The sequence below is a fragment of the Fragaria vesca genome, linkage group LG2 (assembly GCF_000184155.1).
Source record: "Fragaria vesca subsp. vesca linkage group LG2, FraVesHawaii_1.0, whole genome shotgun sequence".
Taxonomy (NCBI): Eukaryota; Viridiplantae; Streptophyta; class Magnoliopsida; order Rosales; family Rosaceae; genus Fragaria; species Fragaria vesca.
In genome coordinates, this window is record NC_020492.1 from 7024054 (window position 1) to 7045962 (window position 21909).

General features: G+C 36.2%; 1 protein-coding gene across 1 annotated transcript in view; it reads left to right on the plus strand.

Annotated features, from left to right (window-relative positions):
• Positions 1-18020: 18020 nt before the first annotated feature.
• The window catches only part of LOC101308035 (unconventional myosin-Va-like), a 13091-nt gene continuing 9202 nt past the window's right edge, over positions 18021-21909 (plus strand). Inside the window, exons 1-10 of the mRNA XM_004289960.1 lie at positions 18021-18152; positions 19045-19173; positions 19352-19495; positions 19673-19818; positions 19911-20067; positions 20226-20284; positions 20397-20556; positions 21152-21301; positions 21391-21527; positions 21625-21771. Of these exons, the coding sequence (XP_004290008.1) occupies positions 18150-18152; positions 19045-19173; positions 19352-19495; positions 19673-19818; positions 19911-20067; positions 20226-20284; positions 20397-20556; positions 21152-21301; positions 21391-21527; positions 21625-21771 (1232 nt within the window). The 5' untranslated portion in view covers positions 18021-18149. The remainder of the gene's footprint in view (positions 18153-19044; positions 19174-19351; positions 19496-19672; positions 19819-19910; positions 20068-20225; positions 20285-20396; positions 20557-21151; positions 21302-21390; positions 21528-21624; positions 21772-21909) is intronic.

Below are 21909 nucleotides of genomic sequence, written 5' to 3' on the forward strand. Positions count from 1 at the left end.
ATAGANATTTTCCATATCACAGCTGGACTNTTTAAATACTCTCNCTAAAGAATAGTTGAAGATGGATGGGCAATTTACAGTGTCAGATGCAGAGGTCACTCACTTGCACAAAGGATTCTCACCGACTCTCTCTTCGGACCCACAAGAATCCCAGAGAGGATGAAGAGATGGCTTCTTTTTGCTCACAAGTAAGACAACAGACAAAACTTGAGTAATAGAGGATACCAAAAGAGACACAAGAAATTCCAACCCAGTGACCCATCTCTCTCTCCCTCTCAAATTTTCTGATGGCGGAAAGCCATAAAAGGAAGAAAGAAAGCACAGCTGTGTATGCTCATAAGGTATACAAGAGCAAAAAGAACAGTAATCTCTTTCTGCATTTTGAAACCCAGTACTGGACGTTAACGTTGGATATATATGATATGTCACTGCCCTAGCTTTTGAATCCAACCTAAAAGCCCTTTTCCCTCTTTCGTGCAAAGAGGAAGGTGTTTGATCTGGTGTCTGGCGACCATTCGAAAACGTGAATTATTTATCGATCAGTCTGAGTTCTCCAACTCCAGCAGAAAAAATATAATTCAGTTTATACTGAGCACTGCACGCTTGTCCAGCACTGCACACTTGTCCATGCATTGCAGCAATGGTGGAGGGAAAAAGACTACTGTCTTGGGGGCCTGGTTACTTCTGGGAGGGACCTTCCCACAAATTTCAGGCATGGGAATTCGAACGTCCATAATCATAAAGATTCAATACAGGAGAAGGGTCATTTTGTCATGTCAGCACAAGTTTAATTTTATATGTAGGTTTAAGCTTAATCATAAACCGGTATAAATTTTGACACAGTTCTATATATAGGTGTAAGGCTCACCCAGGATTAAACAGGGTGCTATAGTGAAAGGACTGAAAGCCAATGTAAAACTCGCATGCGAGCTTTATGTATGTGGTTCCAGACTTCCGGTCAAAATCCTTAACATTAATTATCTAGGTTTAACATTAATTATATAAATGACATAATAACACTTAACACTAGGGCTGTCACTCGGTCGGTTCGAATCGGTAATGGCCGTTACCAACTTCAAAACCAAAGCTTTTGGTAATGAAATATGACTTTCAATTACCAAACCAAAAACTTTGGTATGAGATAAATCTTACCAACTTCGGATGTCGGTTTTTCGGTATTACCAAACTTCACAACAAATATATTTTCAAAATATAACAAAACAATACAAAACTATAAAATTTAAATATCACTTGAGTTTCTAGAGTCTGATAATACATATACAAAAGATAGTCATTTCAGTACACATTATCAAGTATGGTTTAATTTTCTACAGAAATAGTCAGGATGTAAATGTTTCCAAATTTTTATATGAACAAGTTATGTGTCATCTATGTGAAAGTATGTGTGTGGAAGAGTCGACCAAAATAAGTCACATAAGGGCAGTAAAAGCTTTTTCGTGTAATAAGTGACGTTAAATTATGGTTGACCGCTTTGATCAAGACCCGAGCATTATTGAGTACAATTGAATTTTCTATCATAATTGTACTATACTATAATGATCACACCAGACGGTCGAATTTTAATTTTGTGAATTGTAATCATTGGAACCACAACATGCCTGGTAATGTGGTATAACTTATTTAGTAAGTTATATGCATATGTACATCTTTGTGAACCAACTACAAAAAGAAAGCAAAATTTTCAAAAACCTTGTGAACTATGATGTGATCAATATAGTGAAATACGACTATGGTAGAAAAATTAGGTATTTTTGATAATGTTTTGGCCTTGATCAAGACGGCTAACCCTATTTACGCTTGTGCTTCCTATGGGGAGCTCTATTATCAAGAGAGGTAAAAACATTCCTAAATTTTTACATGGGTGGTTACATGTCATCTAAGTGGGTTTGTCTATGTGTGTGTGTGATGACTGATGAATCGACTAAGACGGGTAGGTAAGAGCGTTTTTATATAACAAGTAACATTGAATTAAAGTTGATCGCTTTAATTGAGACCCGAATGCTACCAAGTATAGTTGAATTTTTCTATTCATTGTCTTGTTTTTTACTAAATGGTATATACAATTGAAAACGTGAGATAAGATTATTAGTCTGTGTGTTTTTAGAAATATAAGTCTTTAAATAATTAGAATTTCGGTAAATTCGGTATTTACCAAAAACCAAACCAACTTTTTTTGTATTTCTCGGTTTCGATTTTTTTGATTTCGATTACCAAAATTCGGTTTACCAAATCATAAATTTTCGATCGGTTTTCGATCGGTTTGGTATTTACCAAACCAAGTGGCAGCCCTACTTAACACTCATCTAGGTTTATTGTTGTTGTAGTGAAATATTATCTATTTTGTTGAGTATTTCGGGGAATCCACATTCCTGAATGTCTATATTTACCAAAATATTTACCAAAATGTCTTGAAAAATCGATCAATGAAAATGTGCTTCACATTGAAAAGAATTTGCTGAAGGGGTTGAGTATGAGGTGATGATTAAAAATTTTGAAGCTTTGTGGCCTCGTTTTTGTAAGGTTTAGTTAGTTTTTTTCCGTAAATTTTTTTGTACTGTTAAGATGTATTGCAATTAGTCCGGGTAGCAATTTCATCATGTATCCGCCACCGATGAGGGCACGCATTATCATAACTAGTAATTAATGGTAGGGCACCGTTGGTTCCATGATGCTACTGGTTCTAAATTATTACCGTTGAATAATGTTTTTGCTGCTGGATCTGACTCATCTGAGTAATTAGAATCTGAAGAAACGTTGCCCAGTGATGCTTAATGAATTGATTGACCGAGATGAATTTGATCCTCGATGACAACCTACCATGACTTGTTTTAATAGAGAGAAAACCAAACTGACTCCAAGCATAAGTTGGAAAATCATAATCTGACTAATAGTTGATCTCTTCAATACAAAACAAGGAAGAAGAAAGGTTTGCGAAAAACCCAAGTCCTTTCCTAATCCGATTTTTGTTTCACAGAAAGGGAATGCTTCTTAATCAGCTATATATTTGCTTCTTCCTCTTCTTGGTCGGAGCTAGTGGGAAGCTATGTATGCCCGTACATATACATGCAGGATGTCAAAAGGTCTGGTGACTGGTCCAACCTATCTTGATCATCAGGCTCCTTATCGTTTAAGCCATGATTCCCATAAAACTACGAGTGCATACCGAGTCGACCCAAAACCCTGAACCTAAAGCCCGGCAATGGCTTGTGGTATGAGTGTCCTTCTCGTACTTTTCTCTGATCTCCCTTTTCTTTGATCTCATTCATCTCCCACTTGGGTCTCAATTTTAGTTATATTGTCTGGCCTATGATCTTATGATCATATATAACCATTTGAAAAGCTGCAAAGTCAAGAATATATATATATTGTAGAAATAGGTACAAATACCATTTGCCTAAACAATCAAAATATATGATTAAGTGATTTAAGTCACTGCTCGCTGGATATAATTCTTTCAAACCTGAAGTATTCACATCAATTGCATCCCATGAATAAGTGTGGCATGGACTAATATCTATTAGTTCACCACCCCACAAAATACATGTAATTCCTTCTTGTCAGTATCAACCAAACTCGGTAGTATCAGACAATTATAGAGTTTTTGTTGGTGAATGTTGATACTGCAACACTTTGAACAGGAAATTTGTGTGTTAGTGTGCATGACGGTTTTTCTTTCCTCAGAGCTCCAGTTTTCTTTGAATTGTGGGATGTGATAGAGTTTATAAAGGAGTTTACTGGTGTTTTCTTAATAAACCATCTTAAATAAATAGGAGGGATCATTTATAAGTTGTGCCTTCAAAACTGCTATAAAAAAGTTCGTAGTTTAGGATGTTCATATCGCTGATTGATTTTTTTGTTTTGTATATGGAGAGCCTTCCTACATGTTCAATTACCGCTGATTGACTTTCTAACAGTGAATGTGTCTTAACATAGAGGTGATAAGTTAAACTTTTGAAGGGTCTGAACATGTGTTGGTGAATCAATGAGATGAGTTGATCGACTAGTAATGTAGGCAATGATAAACCACATATACAAGAGACCATCTTGGACTCTCCTTCAGCTCCAGATAGCTCGGACTCCTCAATTAATACAACTCTTGCAGATAGAGTTCATCTTCTATCTTAGATTCTCTCCTTATCTCATGTAACCATAATACTAAATATCAGATAAGTGTTTCTTGTAACTGATATATATCAAACACCAACGTATGTAATTGTATCTCTTCAATGTGAACTTGTGAAGAATATATAAACAGAAGGTCAGCTACTGTATTGGTACGCTTGACATATTTCAAAACACCTTCCTTCTGTTCATTCTTTTATGGTATCATAGCCTTAAGTCTACGACCAAATTTTTTCCGATCCTCAAATGGCCTAAACCCTAAACCCTCTGCAACCATCAACTCCACCACCTCCGCCACTATCAACTCCACCACCTCTCTTCACCGATCATGGTCTCTACTGACCAATCCCCTCGTATCACCAACTATCTCTTTATCAAATTGGATAGAATTATAGAAAAAACTATCCACTGTGGCTAGCCCAAATCAAACCACTTCTGAAAAGCTGAAACCTGATGGGGTATTGGGGTATGTTGATGGAACACTTTCTTGCCCCTATTGCTTCAAAACCACCGCCACATTGTGGGGTATTGTTAGAACTTATGTGGTATTTATCCCATATTGAAGAAGCATTAAATGTGTAAGTCTTTATATAAAAATACCCATGTGACTCATTAAATGGATGATATGCCTAGTATGGGCTTGGTGGGCTTTCTATTGGGTTTCCAATAGAAATAAATATATATATATATATATATTAATATATATATATATTTAATAAAAGTCAAAGGGTTTAGGGTTTTCTTGGTTTGATTAATTACATCCATATTCGTTCCCATAATAAGCATATCATCCATTTAATATATCCATTTAATACAAGTGGGGACGAATTTCTGTCTTAGGTCACTGCAAGGCAGGCCTCTATCTGATCAATCAAGTTAGTGTTGTTTGTTTTCATTGTTAATTTTTCAATTTCGTTTTGATTTCATTGTTATATATATATTGTTTTTAACGGATATTGGATTGGTTCTAACAATCTAAGACAGAAATTTTCTATTGTGTAGAGATGGATCAATCTGTATCTGTTCTGAAAAATCATGTTGAGAGACCCGAGAAATTCAAGGGGTCGGATTTCAAATGCTGGCAACAGAAGATGTTGTTCTATTTGACAATACTTCATGTGGCAAATGTTCTCACTGCCGAGGCTCCAAAGGCTCTGCCGGAAGGAGAAGGGGAGAATGCTCCAACGGATGCTCAAAGGGCCGAAAATCTGAAGGCTATTGAAACTTGGAACAACAATGAGTATAGTTGCAGAAACTACATCCTCAATGCCTTGGACAATTCCTTGTATGATATCTATTCTACCTTCAAGACGGCAAGGGAATTGTGGGAATCATTGGAGAACAAGTACAAGACTGAAGTTGCTTGTTCCAAGAAGTTTGTCATTGGCAAGTTTCTGAATTTCAAGATGAGCGATGCCAAGTCTGTTGTCAAGCAAGTGGAGGAACTCCAAGTCATTGTTCATGAGTTAGATATGGAAGGTATGGGTCTTAACCCGAATTTCCTTGTTGGTTCTATTATTGAGAAGTTACCTCCTTCATGGAAAGATTTCAAAATATATCTGAAACATCTAACCGAGGATATGAATTTTGAGCAATTGGTTCTTAAACTTCGAGTTGAAGAGGATAACCGGAAGAATGAAAGGGTTGATGCTATTTCCTTGAAGCCAACTGCAAATATGGTTGGAGGAAGTCCATCAAAGGTCAAGTTTCAGAAAAACAAAGGCAAAGGTGTTGCTGCCAAGCCTCTTTTTATTACTGGAAAGAACCCTCTCGTCCCACAAAAGTCCAAAGCATTCAAGAAGCCACAAATTGGAGGCTGTTGGGTGTGTGGAAAACCAGGGCATAGAGCAAAGGAGTGTCGCCTCAAGAAAGATCATGGAGGTGCTGGAGGTTCTGGAAATTCCAACCAAGCAAACCTTGTTGAGTCTGACAAAATCAATTCATTGGAGTGATTGAAGCAAATCTGGTTACCAATATTGTTGATTGGTGGGTTGATACTGGTGCTACAAGGCATGTATGCTCTTCAAGGGAGATGTTCTCTTCATACCAACCAATCAACGATGGAGAATCATTGTTCATGGGGAATGCCACTACTGCAAAGGTGGAAGGAAAAGGGAAGGTGATTCTGAAACTCACTTTCGGGAAAGATCTTGTACTTACTAATGTGTTACATGTGCCTGAAATTTGTAAGAATCTAGTTTCTGGTCCTGTTTTAAGCAACAAAGGATTCAAACTTGTATTCGAATCAAACAAATTTGTTCTCACCAAGGGTGGGATGCATGTAGGAAAGGGTTACCTCTATGAAGGGCTCTTTAAGCTTAATGTTGTACCTACTATGGATGATGGTATTATTAATAATAATAATGCAGGCACTAGCACTGCTTCTATATACATGGTTGAGTCTTCTTCCTTATGGCATTCTAGATTAGGCCATGTTAATTTCCGTTCTTTACAAAGAATGATAAAATTAGGCATGCTGCCAAAGTGTTCTATGAACAATTTGACTAAGTGTGAGATCTGTGTAGAATCTAAATATGCAGGTCATCCTCATAAATCCGTGGAGAAATCCAATGAAGTACTTGGTTTAATTCATAGTGATTTGTGTGATTACAAAGCAACTCCATCACGTGGAGGAAAGAACTATTATATATTATTTATTGATGATTGCAGTAAATATTGTTATGTATATTTGATACATACCAAGGATGAGGCTTTAAACATGTTTAAAACATACAAAGCCGAGGTTGAGAATCAACTTGAGAAAAGAATAAAAATTCTAAGGTCTGATAGAGGAGGAGAATACGAATCCAATGACTTTGCTGAATTTTGTTCTGCTCATGGTATTGTGCATCAAACTACAGCCCTATATACTCCACAACAAAATGGAGTTGCTGAAAGGAAGAATAGAACATTGAAGAACATGATAAATTCAATGTTAATTACTTCGGAGCACCACATAGTTTGTGGGGTGAGGCTTGTATTACTGCAAATATGATATTAAATAGAATTCCTCATAAACAAAGTGATCAATCTCCTTATGAGTTATGGAAAGGACGATTGCCTATTTTTAAAACGATGAAAGTGTGGGGTTGTCTTGCTAAAGTTCAAGTTCCTTTACCAAAGAGGACTAAACTTGGACCAAAAACTATAGATTGCATATATATTGCCCCTGCCAAGAATAGTGCAGCTTATAAGTTTTTGGTTTACCAGTCTGATGTGGAGGATGTGAACAAAAACACAATCATGGAATCTGCCGAAGCAGAATTTTTCGAGAATATATTTCCTTATAAGGATAAAGAGGATAAAGAGAAAGAGAAATCTAATCCAAGGAAAAGAACGTATAATGATACGTTGTCTCAAAATGAATTAAACAAGAGTACCGAAACTAATGAAAACAATACTTCTGCGGTTCAAGATGAAGCTCTAGAACCAAGAAGAAGTAAACGTGGAAAAATAGCCAAAGATTTTGGACCTGACTATATGACCTTTGCTATTGAAGAAGAACCTCAAACATATAAGGCTGCTATGGATTCATCGGAAGCACCTTATTGGAAAGAGGCTATTCAAAGTGAAGTAGAATCCATTATGCAAAATAATACATGGAAATTGGTTGATTTACCTCCGGGACATAAACCAATAGGCCATAAATGGATTTTCAAGAGGAAATTGAGACCTGATGGTATCATAGAGAAATCCAAGGCTTGTATAGTAGCCAAAGGGTATCGTCAAAAAGAAGGTGTAGACTTCTTTGACACTTATTCGCCGGTGACAAGAATTACGTCTATAAGGACGTTAATGGCAATAGCGGCTGTTCACAATTTGGAAATACACCAAATGGATGTGAAAACCGCATTTTTGAATGGTGAATTAGATGAAGAAATATACATGCACTAACCTGAAGGGTTTGTTGTTAAAGGTCAAGAGAATAAGGTGTGTAAATTGGTTAAGTCCCTTTACGGCCTTAAGCAAGCTCCAAAGCAATGGCATGAGAAGTTTGATAATACACTTTTATCAAATGGTTTTCAAATAAATGAATGTGATAAATGTGTTTCTGTTAAACAATGTAGAAATGCATGTGTTATTATATGTTTATATGTGGATGATATGCTTATTATGGGAACGAATATGGATGTAATTAATCAAACCAAGAAAATGTTGCACTCCTCTTTTAATATGAAAGATATAGGAGTAGCAGATGTCATTCTTGGTATTCGAATTCAAAGGAATTTAGATGGTTATATACTTACTCAATCCCATTATGTGGAGAAGGTCCTTAGAAAATTTGGACACTATAATGATAGGTCGGTTGTTACTCCATTTGATCCCTCTAGTCACCTTAAGAAGAATCAAGGAGAAAGTGTGTCTCAATTGGAGTATACTCAAGTTCTTGGAAGCTTGATGTACATAATGAATTGTACACGACCGGATTTAGCATATAGTGTGAGTCGACTTAGTCGTTACTCACACAATCCCGGAAAAGATCATTGGGATGCACTAGTGAGAGTGCTTCGATATCTAAAACATACAATGAATTATGGATTGCATTATACAAAATATCCTCCCGTATTAGAAGGATATTGTGATGCTAATTGGATTTCCAATCATTCGGAAAGTAAGTCCACAAGTGGTTATGTATTTACCCTTGGAGGAGTAGCCGTATCTTGGAAATCATCAAAGCAAACAGTGAATACACGATCGACTATGGAAGCAGAGTTTGTAGCCTTAGATAAAGCCGCCGAAGAAACGGAATGGCTCAAAAACTTCCTAGAGGGTATTCCATTGTGGCCAAAGCCTGTTACTGCCATTTGCATACATTGTGATAGTATGGCTGCTCTTACAAGAGCAAAGAACCAAATCTACAATGGCAAATCGAGGCATATAAGGCGTCGTCACAAGACAATACGAGGCTTGCTCAAGAATGGAATTATTTCCATCGACTATGTAAAGTCAAAGGAGAATATAGCAGATCATTTGACAAAAGGCCTAAATAAAGAGCAAGTAGTATTTACATCGAGGGGAATGGGCTTAAAGCCAATACAATGAGTCATTACTTGGCGGAAACCTAACCTAGCAACATTGGAGCTCCCATGGTCTAGGTTCAATAGGCAAACTAGTTGGGGAAGACTCAAGGAGCATAAACACACATATATGCTCATTCCTATGATGAATTTAAGTGTGTTTTTCCGTTGACGATTAAGGGTTGAATATTTATTTATTCTTAATAATGCTAAATAGCTTTTAAAGTGGCATAGTACGGACTATTCTTGATTGGCATTACCTATATGAGATTGATGTGGGGTCGCATTTTTGAGAACCGAGATGGCTACGTTCTCTAAAATTCTCATGAAGCAGGATTTTGTAAATGAACACAACCGTAAGAATTGAACTATGTATAGATATGATATGTGTGATATTTGTTGTCTCGATTTACTACAAAACGTGGTTAGTTCAAGACTAAAGTTCACTACCCACAAAGTAAGTCCGATAAGTACTCACTACGAAAGGTTCAAGTCCAAAAGACACATTTTCCGATGCATATCATATTTAGTTTCTTGGAAATGGTAAAATAAGTTCCTCTCATTATCTTATTTTCTATTCAAATGTGGGGTATTATTAGAGTTTGAATAGAAAATGTGGGGTATTGTTGGAACTTATGTGGTATTTATCCCACATTGAAGAACCATTAAATGTGTGAGTCTTTATATGGAAACACTCATGTGACTCATTAAATGGATGATAGGCCTAGTATGGGCTTGGTAGGCTTTCTATTGGGTTTCCAATAGAAATAAATAAATATATATATATATTAATATATATATTTAATAAAAGTCAAAGATTGGGACTGTATGGACTGTCCGAGCAGTTGTGTCTGTCTGAACAGTTATACTTGTTCAAATTGACTTTTATATAAAGACGACTTCTGTCGTTGTTTTGATCATCGAATCATTCTTCTTCTTCTTCCTCCCCAAAACTATTTCTTCTGAAGCATAAAGTAAATTCGCCAGGGTCAAGTTCTTGTGCAAGAACTTGAACCAGATAGTTGTATCCTCTAGATAGACGTCCGAAACTGCAGCACAAGTGGGGACGAATTTCTGTCTTAGGTCACTGCAAGGCAGGCCTCTATCTGATCAATCAAGTTAGTGTTGTTTGTTTTCATTGTTAATTTTTCAATTTCGTTTTGATTTCATTGTTATATATATATATATATATTGTTTTGAACGGATATTGGATTGGTTATAACATCCTTGACGATAACATATTTGACATGTTGGACGTGTACCATAAGGACTGCCAGAGTGTCCCAGGTGATGGATGAGGGCCAAGAATGGAAGAGACACGCCCTCGAGATGCTGAGGACCCTCGGCTAAACTGAGATGGAGCACTGCGAGTCATGAAGGACTGCTGAGAGATGCGACCACTCCCTCCTCCTCTGTTAGAGATGCGTGTAGCATGAAGGGCAGTAGTCACTAGTCATTGAGTTAATGTCGAGAGCAGCTTGATGCTGTTCTTTGAGACGACGCTCAGCTGATAAGAGATTTGCTTCAAGACTATCAGACGTGATGCGAGTATCACGGGCCTGTGCGGAGCTCACAGTGGTCTCATAGAGAGGGCCTACATTGTTCATAATGATCGAGACAAGGTCACATCTGACTGCCTGCAAGAGCTAAATCATCAGCAATGGAATTTATTTTATCCAAAAAATCAGAAATAGTCATGTTTCCACAATTCCACGCATTATGAGCAATAGTTCTCCACACAGTTGCAGGACTCTATCCTGAGATTGACTAGCAAACCGCTTGGCAAGAGAGCTCCAAGTGAAGAATGAATTTGTGGAGCGAGCCACAGTGGCGAGGATAGGTGGTGTGAGTGAATAATCCATCAAGGATCATTTGGTCTTGAGCAATCCAAGTTTGGAATGCTGGATTCACCTCATCTGTGAGTTCGCCGGTGGCGGTGGTTTTGAAGCAAGAGGGGCAAGAAAGTGTTCCATCAACATCCCCATTAGGTTTCTGCTTATCATCAGAAGTGGTTTGATTTGGGTTAGCCATAGGGGATAGTTTGTTCTATTCAATTTTATAGAGAGATAGTTGGTGATATGAGGGGATTGGTCAGTAGAGACCATGACCGGTGAAGAGATAGAGGTGGTGACAGGGGTGGTGGAGTTGACAGTGGCGGAGGCGGTGGAGTTGATGGTTGCAGAGGCAGAAGCAGAATCGGTGGAGGCCATTTGAGGATCGGAAAAAAAAAAATTGGTTGTAGGACTTAAGGCTATGATAATGAAAGAATGAACAAAAGGTAGGACCAATACAGTAGCTGACCTTCTATGGATATATTCTTCACAGTGAAGAGATACAATTACATACGTTGGTGTTTGATATCAGTTACAGGAAACACTTATCTGATATTTAGTATTATCCTTACATAAGGAGATAAGGAGAGAATCTAGGATAGAAGATGAACTCTATCTGCAAGAGGTGTATTAATTGAGAAGTCCGAGCTATCTGGAGCTGAAGGAGAGTCCAAGATGGTCTCTTGTACGTATACGTGGTTTATCAAACCTTCCTTCTGTTCATTCTTTTAGGCAATTGTATCATTGATTGGTTTATTGTTTGTATCTTATTTTGATGCAATCATGTTTGGCAGGAATTCCGGTTCTGTCTGGAAGGAAGCTCCATTACAACTTACGAGAAACTATGGAGCATACGATGTCGTTCCTCGCTTTAGTAGAACCATGTCTTCAGAAGCTTCACTAAAACCGCGAAGAAATTCATCTGAGGTTAGAGTCTGAATCAAATTTCTAAAAGTTACATGTCCTTTCAATTCTGTCTTCATATTTATCGAGGCATCATGAAACAATGCAAACATCATCTGTTATTGATCTATGTTAATGTGCTTGATCGATCATATGCCGCATTGGTACCATATATAGGTACGTATTTGTTTGAAAGTAGGCTGATTCTTGTTATTTCTTCAGATAAGAAGTTTTGGTTCCAGGTTTCTGCTTGGGATTTTGTGATTCCGTGTGAATGTACAGACATTAAGATTGTTGTATCAGCTCCTCAAACAACAATCTCTTGCTCTGCGCCTGAAATTGCTATTCTCTATTGCTAACGTTTAAAATTTTACGGTCTTAGTTTGTCAACTATTTTCCTTGCAGACTAAGAAAGCCATATCTACTACTGTGGAGGAGCCTTTTGATGATGCTCATATGTACAATATCCCTCAGAAGCCCTTGACATTTGTTGAGAGGGCATCTTATAGTGTTGTCATTCCTATAGGGTTAGTAATTGCTGTCAACATACATTCTTATATTGTTGTCATGGTTATACATGTTGTTTATTGCTCTTAAAAATCACTGTAATTTGACAACATGATCATTCACAGGTACAAAATCTTTAACAAGGCGCTTAAACAGATTCAAGGTGATGCTCATCTGGTTAGTAAATATTTGTCTCCCAAATTTCATGAACAGTTTTTTTCGACCAAAAAAAAAAAAATTCATGAACAGTTTTAGGAATCAAAATTGGTTTGCACTTGGGGGAGCTGATCTTTGGTGCCTTGTTTTCCTGATAGATTTGCAGTTTCCTTTTAGACACTACTTGCATTATTTGTACTTTGTGTGGGTAGGTAGAAACCAAGAAGTAGCATATAATTAGGACTATAAAATTTACTCCCAGTTGAAGCAAAAGGTTCCAGCAGAGTGTGTGTTAAACGGTTAAACCTAATAGTAATTCATGCATGAGCTACATATATACTTGAGATATAAGCAAGTGTAGATGAAGTGTGCGAACACCTCACACTATTGTACTGCACCATTCTAATAATATTAGGGGGATTTTCATATACACCCAATTTTGAAGAATGGTTTTAAATAAAACCCACATAATATTCATTTTTAATAGACATCTAAAATGTATCAATTATAATACATATTATGTCATATTTTTTCTAAATTTTACACAAGAGAAATTTTATTAACACATCCCTAAATGCTAGATACACATATATTTTTTATACAAATTATATAAGACTTTGTGGGTCCGTAAAATTACCAAAAGAGACATTCATATCAAAAGTAAAGAAAACTTGTTGAAATAAAATATCTCGCTTAAGAGTTTTCTTATTCTATACGAGAACAACGTATGTGAAGATACCAAATCATATAATTTAAACCTCTATAAATTAATAACGTCGGGACCGGAAAAAAATATTATTTAATCGGGATTGTTAATTTATTGACGACAATTTTGCTAATTCTTTACTTCGGGACTGACAAAAAATATTATATAATCAAGGTTATTAATTTATCAAATATTAAATTATCAAGGTTTTACTATCGATAGTATAAGTTGAAGTTTGAAATTTTGATTTTACTATTCACACATGCTAGGTCGTTCAAACTAACACCAACATTTTTCAATCAATTTACAAGAATCATGCGGTTTTCTTTATTTTTATGAAAAAATCTAAGTGAAATGAATACATTCTATGATCTATACATAAGGTAAAATATAATATAAATAAGATATCTAATTATTTGAGTAAAAAGAAGAAATTTTATAGTGTTACCGTAAGCCGTAAGCCGTAAGCCGTAAGCCGTAAGCCCTAAGCCCTAAGCCCTAAGCCCTAAGCCCTAAACCCTAAACCCTAAACCCTAAACCCTAAACCCTAAACCCTAAACCCTAAACCCTTTACCCTAAACCCTATACCCTATATCCTAAACCCTATACCCTATACCTTATACCCTATACTCTAAACCTATACCCTAACCCTATACCCTAAACCTAATTTAGGGTTTCTTTTTTTTAGGTATATTATCATATCATGTCCTATTTAATAGGTATATTAGAAATGTAAATGTTCTCTCGATCAGGATGAGAAATGATATAATAATATACCTAAAAAGAAAAAAATTAATCAAAGAAAAAGAACAAGAACGTGTACCTTACAATCAGACATTTTTCAACTATGTAGAGAGACACCAAATGTGAGCTTAAGAATGAAAAAAATCATTCTATTACAAATGACTTACTTCTATATATAACATATATATACACTCAAGTTAGTAATAACAAAGTAAGAAATTAAAGAATGTAATTGATTATGATAAAGTTAAATCCAACTAAATTTTAGCTCAATATTTGAGTTTCAAATTGATGCTAAAATTGAGAAAGATACCAAATTTAGCTTTATATCATCTGAAGGGCAAATCAGAGAAACTAAAAAATAAAGAAAACTATTAATTATAGACATATGCTCTATATAGTAAGTTTGTTTATGTGGAGTGGGTGTAAAATGAAAGAAGAAAAATTTTAAATACACACCTCTAATCTCTTAATACACACCCTTATTATTTTATATTTCACATCAGATTTTTATAGGTATGTTTAATTATAAAAACATCCATCAATTATTTTTAGAGGTGTGTATTAAAAATTACTCATGAAAGAAAAATATGTATGGGTTTATGTTAAAATAGGTCTAGTATTTTGAGTTTTTATCTAATTTTCTTATAATATTATGCTTTGGTGAGAGTTCCATTTAAGTTTCTATACAGTGTACTACTTGGGCATTGGAAAACATGATTGGTGGCAATACAGTATCTCATATTTTGTTACTTGATTGTGTTTCATTAGGTTAGAATGAGGGTTGGATACCGTATTACATGCAGGATATGGTCAAGAAAGTAGAAATCGTGCTGCTCGACAATGAATTCCAAACAGAATCTCGATTGAAATGAAGATGGATCAGAAGATGGTTAATTTAGAGCATGAAAGGGTAGGTGATTTCCTTTTAAGTAGTTTGTAATTGTCAATATTTGTCATTTTTAGTCTTGTTAATAAAACATTCTTTCTTATTTTATCAATCGCTCTTTCCTATCTCTTCCAAAACAATACTAATGGGATTCACATTTCGAGTCTTCATCTTCATTTATCAACTCTGACAACTCACATGAGAAAGAGTCGAGAACTCACGTGAGAAAGAGTCGAGAGTTTTGATACACGTTATTTTTGCATATTGTTGTTCATGTGGTTAGGTTTGGCAATTAGAGAAAGTGCATGGTGCTGTTTTAAGCAAAGAAACTTGAAAACTTGAAATGCCTTCGTTCCTTCTTACTCAAATTTGGCTACTAGTTATACCAATCATGCTGTCGTGGGCACTTTCGTCATATCGTCATCATAGTTTATAACAGCTTAAGATTACGACCTTAATTACCCTAATTAGATGGTTAATCACCATTGAATTATTATTATTTATTATTTTTAAATTATAAAAAGCATAAATGTGACAGCTTCTTATATCATTGCAAATCTCCAATTTGAGCCCCGTGAGTCGTGGCGGTTCATTGCGCTTTTGGTGGGACCGCGTTTTCGTCATCGGTCTTAATTGCACCGCAACATGGCTTCTGCGATCTCCACCGTCCACTTGATTGACCCCATTAGTTAGACAAAGACTCGCTTTGCACGTCCAAACCTAAACAGATTTAAAAAATCGGGTCCCCGACACGCGCGCCAGAACGTGCAGAGGACTTGCCTCAAGCTGCAACTCCAAACCCACGGTGGTGTGCCTCACGCGCTCTAGTTGTGTTGAGAGTTGGTAGTCTGTGACATGGTGGTTAACAGAATAAACCGGGAAGGACATCAGCTGCTCCCACTAACCCAGTGCCAAACCTGTGCCACTAATAATAATTTGCCATTTGTCATCCTACTCAGCAGCAGCTAACATCGTTAACACCAGTCAAAAAATAAAAAGTTAAAGAAACCCGGCCAACTTAAACTTGACCCTACTATCAAAAAATTCTGGGTTTTTTCTTTGTGTAAATCCAAGCTTCAGATTCATTCCTCCCTCTTCATCTTTTCCATCCTTTTCCATTATAATTGATCTGGTAGAAAATGAATTGAAGAAGAAGATGTTGATCAAAAAGAGCTGCGGCGGACTGTGGTGGTTGCCGGTGGCAGAGGAGGAAGAAGCAGTAACAACTAACAAGGTTAAGGTCCTGGATCACTTGGGTGAGCAAGTGAGTTAAGATTTTTGTCTGGGGAGTTGGATATACTGGGTAACAACTAACAAGGTTCAGATTCATTCCCCAAGTATTTTTTTTTGAAAGCAATTCCCCAAGTTTATATTGGCTGGGTCCGCTTTATATTTCAACGAGTTTTTTTTTTCTGGGTTGATGGTTGGTTTTCTAATTTTTGTTTTCCGACTGGTGTTAACGGCTCTAGCTGCTGTTGAGTAGTATGACACGTGGTCAATTATTGTTGGTGGCACAGGTTTGGCACTGGGCTACTAGGAACAGGTGATGTCCTTCCAATAAACCGAATAGCGCGTGGTCGGTTCTTTAAACTTCTCCAACATCCTAAATTCGCTGGCGTACGTGGCGTCTTGTTATTGGCTTTTCTTCTTTTACTGTTTCACCATTTTCTCTTTTAATGAGCGGATATTTTACCTGGGTATATACTTTGGTATTAAGTCTTTGATGGCGTGGTTAGCTTAGGGATGTGTGTGAATTTCCATACTTACCCCAAAAATTGGGATGTTAATACGAATTTAGCCTTGTCGATTTTCAATGGTCATGTTTATACAATTGTATACGCAATAATTTATCACTAAAATATTGGATTGCATTTCTGCATTTACACTGATGCACGTCATGAAGACTTTTGGGATTCCTACCTTGTATAGAATCTTGTATATAATGGTAATTACCATGTTGAGTTGAGATAGTGCCATCAAGCAATGATGAAAACACCAAATTAGTCATGGTTAGCAATTGATTGACGGGTTTTACCTTGTAGCGATTCACGATTAACTAAGACATATTGTAAGTTGAATCGTGTATAAAAGAATAACTAAAACATATTATATGATGTGTTTTTTATGTTGTTGAATAATTTGTGAAATTATATGTTGTAGTAGACACTAATTTAACACGTATACGTACTCTGTTCTATGATGAATGTTCATAAACAATGATCCTTATTTGTTCTTACATAAAAATGTAACCTATTATATCTGATTACTATTATAATAAAGAGTTTGTGACTTGTAAAAGTTAAAGAGTACCAATTGACAAATTGGCATTTTCAATGTTGCCAATGCCAAACAAATCTTGGAATTCTTGTTGTGCTAAATTACAATTTCAAGATTGTTCATATTATGTGTTTTTGTTTTGGCTAATTATGTTTATAATATGCTCTAAATATCATAGTAAAATGTACAATGCTTCCAATGGGTTGCAAAGATTAGATCACACATTACAATATCCTCAATTTCATTTTTTCATAAATCAAATTCAAAAAGAAAAAAGTGAAAAAAAAAAAAGCCAAACTTTACAAGAAAGACCTTTGACAGCTCGAAAGAAAGGAACAAAGAACAAGTTGACAAAACTCAAATGTAAACCCGTACTTGAAATCAGACCTGAGTTTTACCGCCTTCCCCAGTTCGAGAATTTAAGGTCCCCAGAGACTTCGGACAATCAGGAACAAGACCTTGCCTTTGTAATTTGTACTCGTAGATTCCATTAATGCCCTCGAGACCCGAGGGCATTTCCGGAAGAGCAGCCATGGATAGGCGTTTAATCTTTGTTAATTAAATTCCAAATAAGAACAATTTACGCTAATAAAGGTTTAGAATTTAGACCCCCAAAAGAAAAATAAGACCAAAGTCCAAGCAAGCAAGGCTGGATAGCAGTAAACCAAACCAAATTAAGGAACACAAAGAAGAAGAAGAAGAAGAAGAAGAAGGGGGTGGCTTAATCTCTCTTCTTCAAGTTGAAGGGTTTAAGCTTCTCATTTGTCAAATCAAATTCATTATTTTTATTCTTTTCCCATTTTGTTATTTTTTGTTTTTGGATTGGTTTGGGGGGAATAGACCAAGTAAAAGATTGGAGCTTTGGAAGGAAAGTTTGAAGCTTTGAAGGGGTTTGGTGCTGAATTTGAATGGTTGGTATTGGAGTAGATCCAGAAGCAAAGCTGTGTCTCTGATCCGATCAGTTCTCGGCGTCCATGGTATTTTTCTGTTATGTGCTGTTGTTGTGTTTTTCATTTGTTTGGAGTTCTGGGTTGTCATAAAAGTTTGGAACTTTTGTTTTTGAATGCAAGTTGTTGATGATTTGATGGTTGCCAATGGTGTTTATGTTGTTGGTGGACTGATCTGTGTTTGGGGTGAAGCAGAAGAGAGATGATTTGATCTTGTTTAGGACTAGAGTTGGTAGGAATGAGAGGTTATAACTCAATGTGATTAGTAGTTTTGGATATTAGTTTGGGGGTTTGTGCTTGAATTTGACTCAAGGGTTGAATGTTTCAGCTCTCATTTACTGAAAACGTGATTGGTAATAAGGGGATAGTAGTTGGGCTGCAGATTCATGACCACAGCCAAGTTTGTGATGGAATTGGAATTGGGTGCCCGTATTTTTGAACTTTGGCCTTTTGTGCCATTGAGTTTTTGATTGAGTTTGGACTTGCAAAGTTTCAAGTCCACTGCTTATGCTATTCTGAATTCCTCACTTATCAAGTTTCACATTGTCAATTGTTCTAGCGTAGTTATGATTTAGTTGATACAGACCTTGTATGCTTCTTTCCCGTCTGAGGGGTTTAAGGGCTCTTTGTGTTAATTAATGTCATGGGATGTAGAATTTTCTATGCATTTTCTTATGATTTGGGATTTGGTTCATTTGTGTTTGCTAGTGTGCGTATGCTGATTCTTCTGCTTAATTCTGTAAAAAAAAATTGGAATTGATAATAGAAAGAGTCTTTTAACTTTGTTATTGCCAAGGGCACTAATTTGTAATGTTAACTGAATACTTCTAACTATAATAACTCATGCAATATATCTGCAAGTATGCAACAAACAAAACAATACAATTTTATATGTTGACTGTTGAAACTTTTCGCTTGGTAGGCTGCTACTATAAGTCCTGTGGTTGGATCTCTTGTTTGGGTGGAGGATTCTGAAGAAGCGTGGCTAGATGGTGAAATCGTGGAGGTTAAAGGTGAAGAGATCAAGGTTCTATGCACTTCAGGAAAGACGGTGAGTGCATTTTGTATTACACCACTATGTTTTTGTGCATGCCAATCTCTATTAATTATGTTCTATGCTGAATAAGGTGCATAGTTATTTGCTTCAAGTCATCTTTGAGTTTGTATACTTGATATAACTGCTGAATTTTATTCCTTACTTTTCCCAATCTCCTCATGTGAAATTGCAGGTTGTTGTTAAAACTTCCAATGCCTATCCCAAAGATCCTGAAGCTCCACCATGTGGAGTGGATGATATGACAAAGTTAGCTTACTTGCATGAACCGGGTGTCCTTGATAATCTAAGATCAAGATATGATATAAACGAAATATATGTAAGTATGCATTAGTGATAAGACAAAAGGATTCTTCCATTCAAATCCTTTTCCTGCACAAAATCTACAAGTTTGTGTGTGACGTGCAGGCGTGGTTTTAGTTTTTTTTTTTTTTTTTTTTTTTTTAAATTTTATTATGTGAAGGGTAATTGTGTAACATACTTAGTGGGCTTCCAGACTTACACAGGGAACATTTTGATTGCTGTGAACCCTTTCATGAGACTACCTCATCTTTACGATAGCCATATGATGCAACAATATAAAGGGGCAGCATTTGGTGAGTTGAGTCCACACCCCTTTGCTGTTGCTGATGCTGCATATAGGTATGTTGCCGTATCTCATTGTAATGAGTTTATACGGTCTCTGGTTCTCTCTTCTTGTACATTGATGTAAAATTCCATTGATTTGGTTACAGACTGATGATTAATGATGGAGTAAGTCAGGCAATATTGGTTAGTGGTGAGAGTGGGGCTGGTAAAACAGAAAGCACCAAATTGCTTATGCGCTATCTTGCTTACATGGGAGGGAGAGCTGTTGCTGAAGGGAGGACCGTTGAACAGCAAGTCCTGGAGGTACGAAGATTTAGAACCTCAGCTTGTGTGGAAAACTTAAAATGAGAACCTGAAAATCTTGTTAGATTTTACAAAATTCATTGGTCGACAAGTGTTGTTTATTATCTTGAAGTTTATCTGTATGACATGAACTTATTTTGGTTTTGTTTGGGTTTCAGTCCAATCCTGTTTTGGAAGCATTTGGTAATGCAAAAACTGTTAGAAACAATAACTCCAGGTGGGAAGATCTTTATTTAGAATGTTCCCTTTCCACACTTTAATTTTATGTATGCTACATGTTAAATTTTGGATATACATTAACTTCGTGTTGTGATCTTGTCGTTCTACAGTCGTTTTGGTAAGTTTGTGGAGATTCAGTTTGATCAGAGCGGGAGAATCTCTGGAGCTGCTATAAGAACGTATTTGCTAGAAAGATCGCGTGTTTGTCAGGTCTCCAATCCTGAGAGAAATTATCATTGTTTCTACATGCTTTGCGCTGCTCCACCAGAGGTAATGAATTTCGGCTTCACATGAGTGGAGTACCTTTACAGGATTTAGGAACCTTATGTGCTGCACATTTGGTCCTAGTGTTTTTGTATCACTTTTTAAATATACTTTTTTTCTCAATTCATTTCAGTCTGCTTTGAGAAAAGTTACTATGTATAAATACTGAGTAGAGCTGAATGGCCTCTCTTGATTGAAAATTTCAATTCTTATAAAAGAATTACACTCCGTGCATATTTTTCTGTTTCATATTTTTTGTCATGACATGCACATTACAACCCTAGAGCAGTCTAGCATGGATTTTAGAATGTTAAAATTTTGATATTAGAATTTTGTGTACTTCACCCAACCAAATCCTTTGGACAATGTAGCGTTTTCCCAAATCTTTTAGATCATGAATGGGTTATGGAAGCTATATCCTTTATGTTATTCATATGAGCCATTTGGATTTCAAATAACATTCTAGTGTTTTTTTTTCTATATCTCTCTCTCTCTCTCTCAAATCCAAATTATGTTCATTTAGACGCAGATAAACTTTTTTTTCTATGCTGCAGGGTCAATATTCGTTATATCCTTACTACTTGGTCTGTGTTATTTGCAGGATGTTCAAAAGTACAAATTGGGACACCCAAGAACATTTCATTATTTAAATCAATCAGATTGCTATGAGCTGGATGGGGTTGATGATTCTGAAGAGTACAAGGCAACACGGAAGGCAATGGATATTGTTGGAATAAGTACTGATGAACAGGTACTTTTGTAAGGGGGTGGCTTCAAGTGATAAGAGCCTTAACAAATAGCCTGAATGTTAATTCTATTTTTTCTTTCTACTGCATTTAGGATGCAATATTTCGAGTTGTGGCAGCAGTCCTGCATCTTGGAAACATTGAATTTGCAAAGGGAAAGGAAACAGACTCATCCACGCCAAAAGATGAAAAATCTTGGTTTCACCTGAAAACTGTTGCTGAGCTTCTAATGTAAATATTCTATTTCATTGACCCATTTGAGTACGATGCTCTTAATTTAAGTTTGGCATTCCATGTGCTTCATTAAGTAATGCATTCCTATTTTCAGGTGTGATGTGAAGGCATTGGAAGATTCTCTTTGCAAACGTGTAATTGTAACTCGTGATGAAACAATCACAAAGTGGCTGGATCCTGAAGCTGCAGCCGTCAGCAGAGATGCTCTGGCTAAAGTTGTGTACTCCAGGCTGTTTGATTGGTAAGTTTGTATATAGTAATAGCGTTAATAAAACTGTATTAGTGGGGACATTCCTTTTATTCTCTACTTTCTACAATTAGGAACATTTGTTCAAGTTATGTTACTTCTTTCGCTTTCTCTTTAATCTCTCTCTCTCTC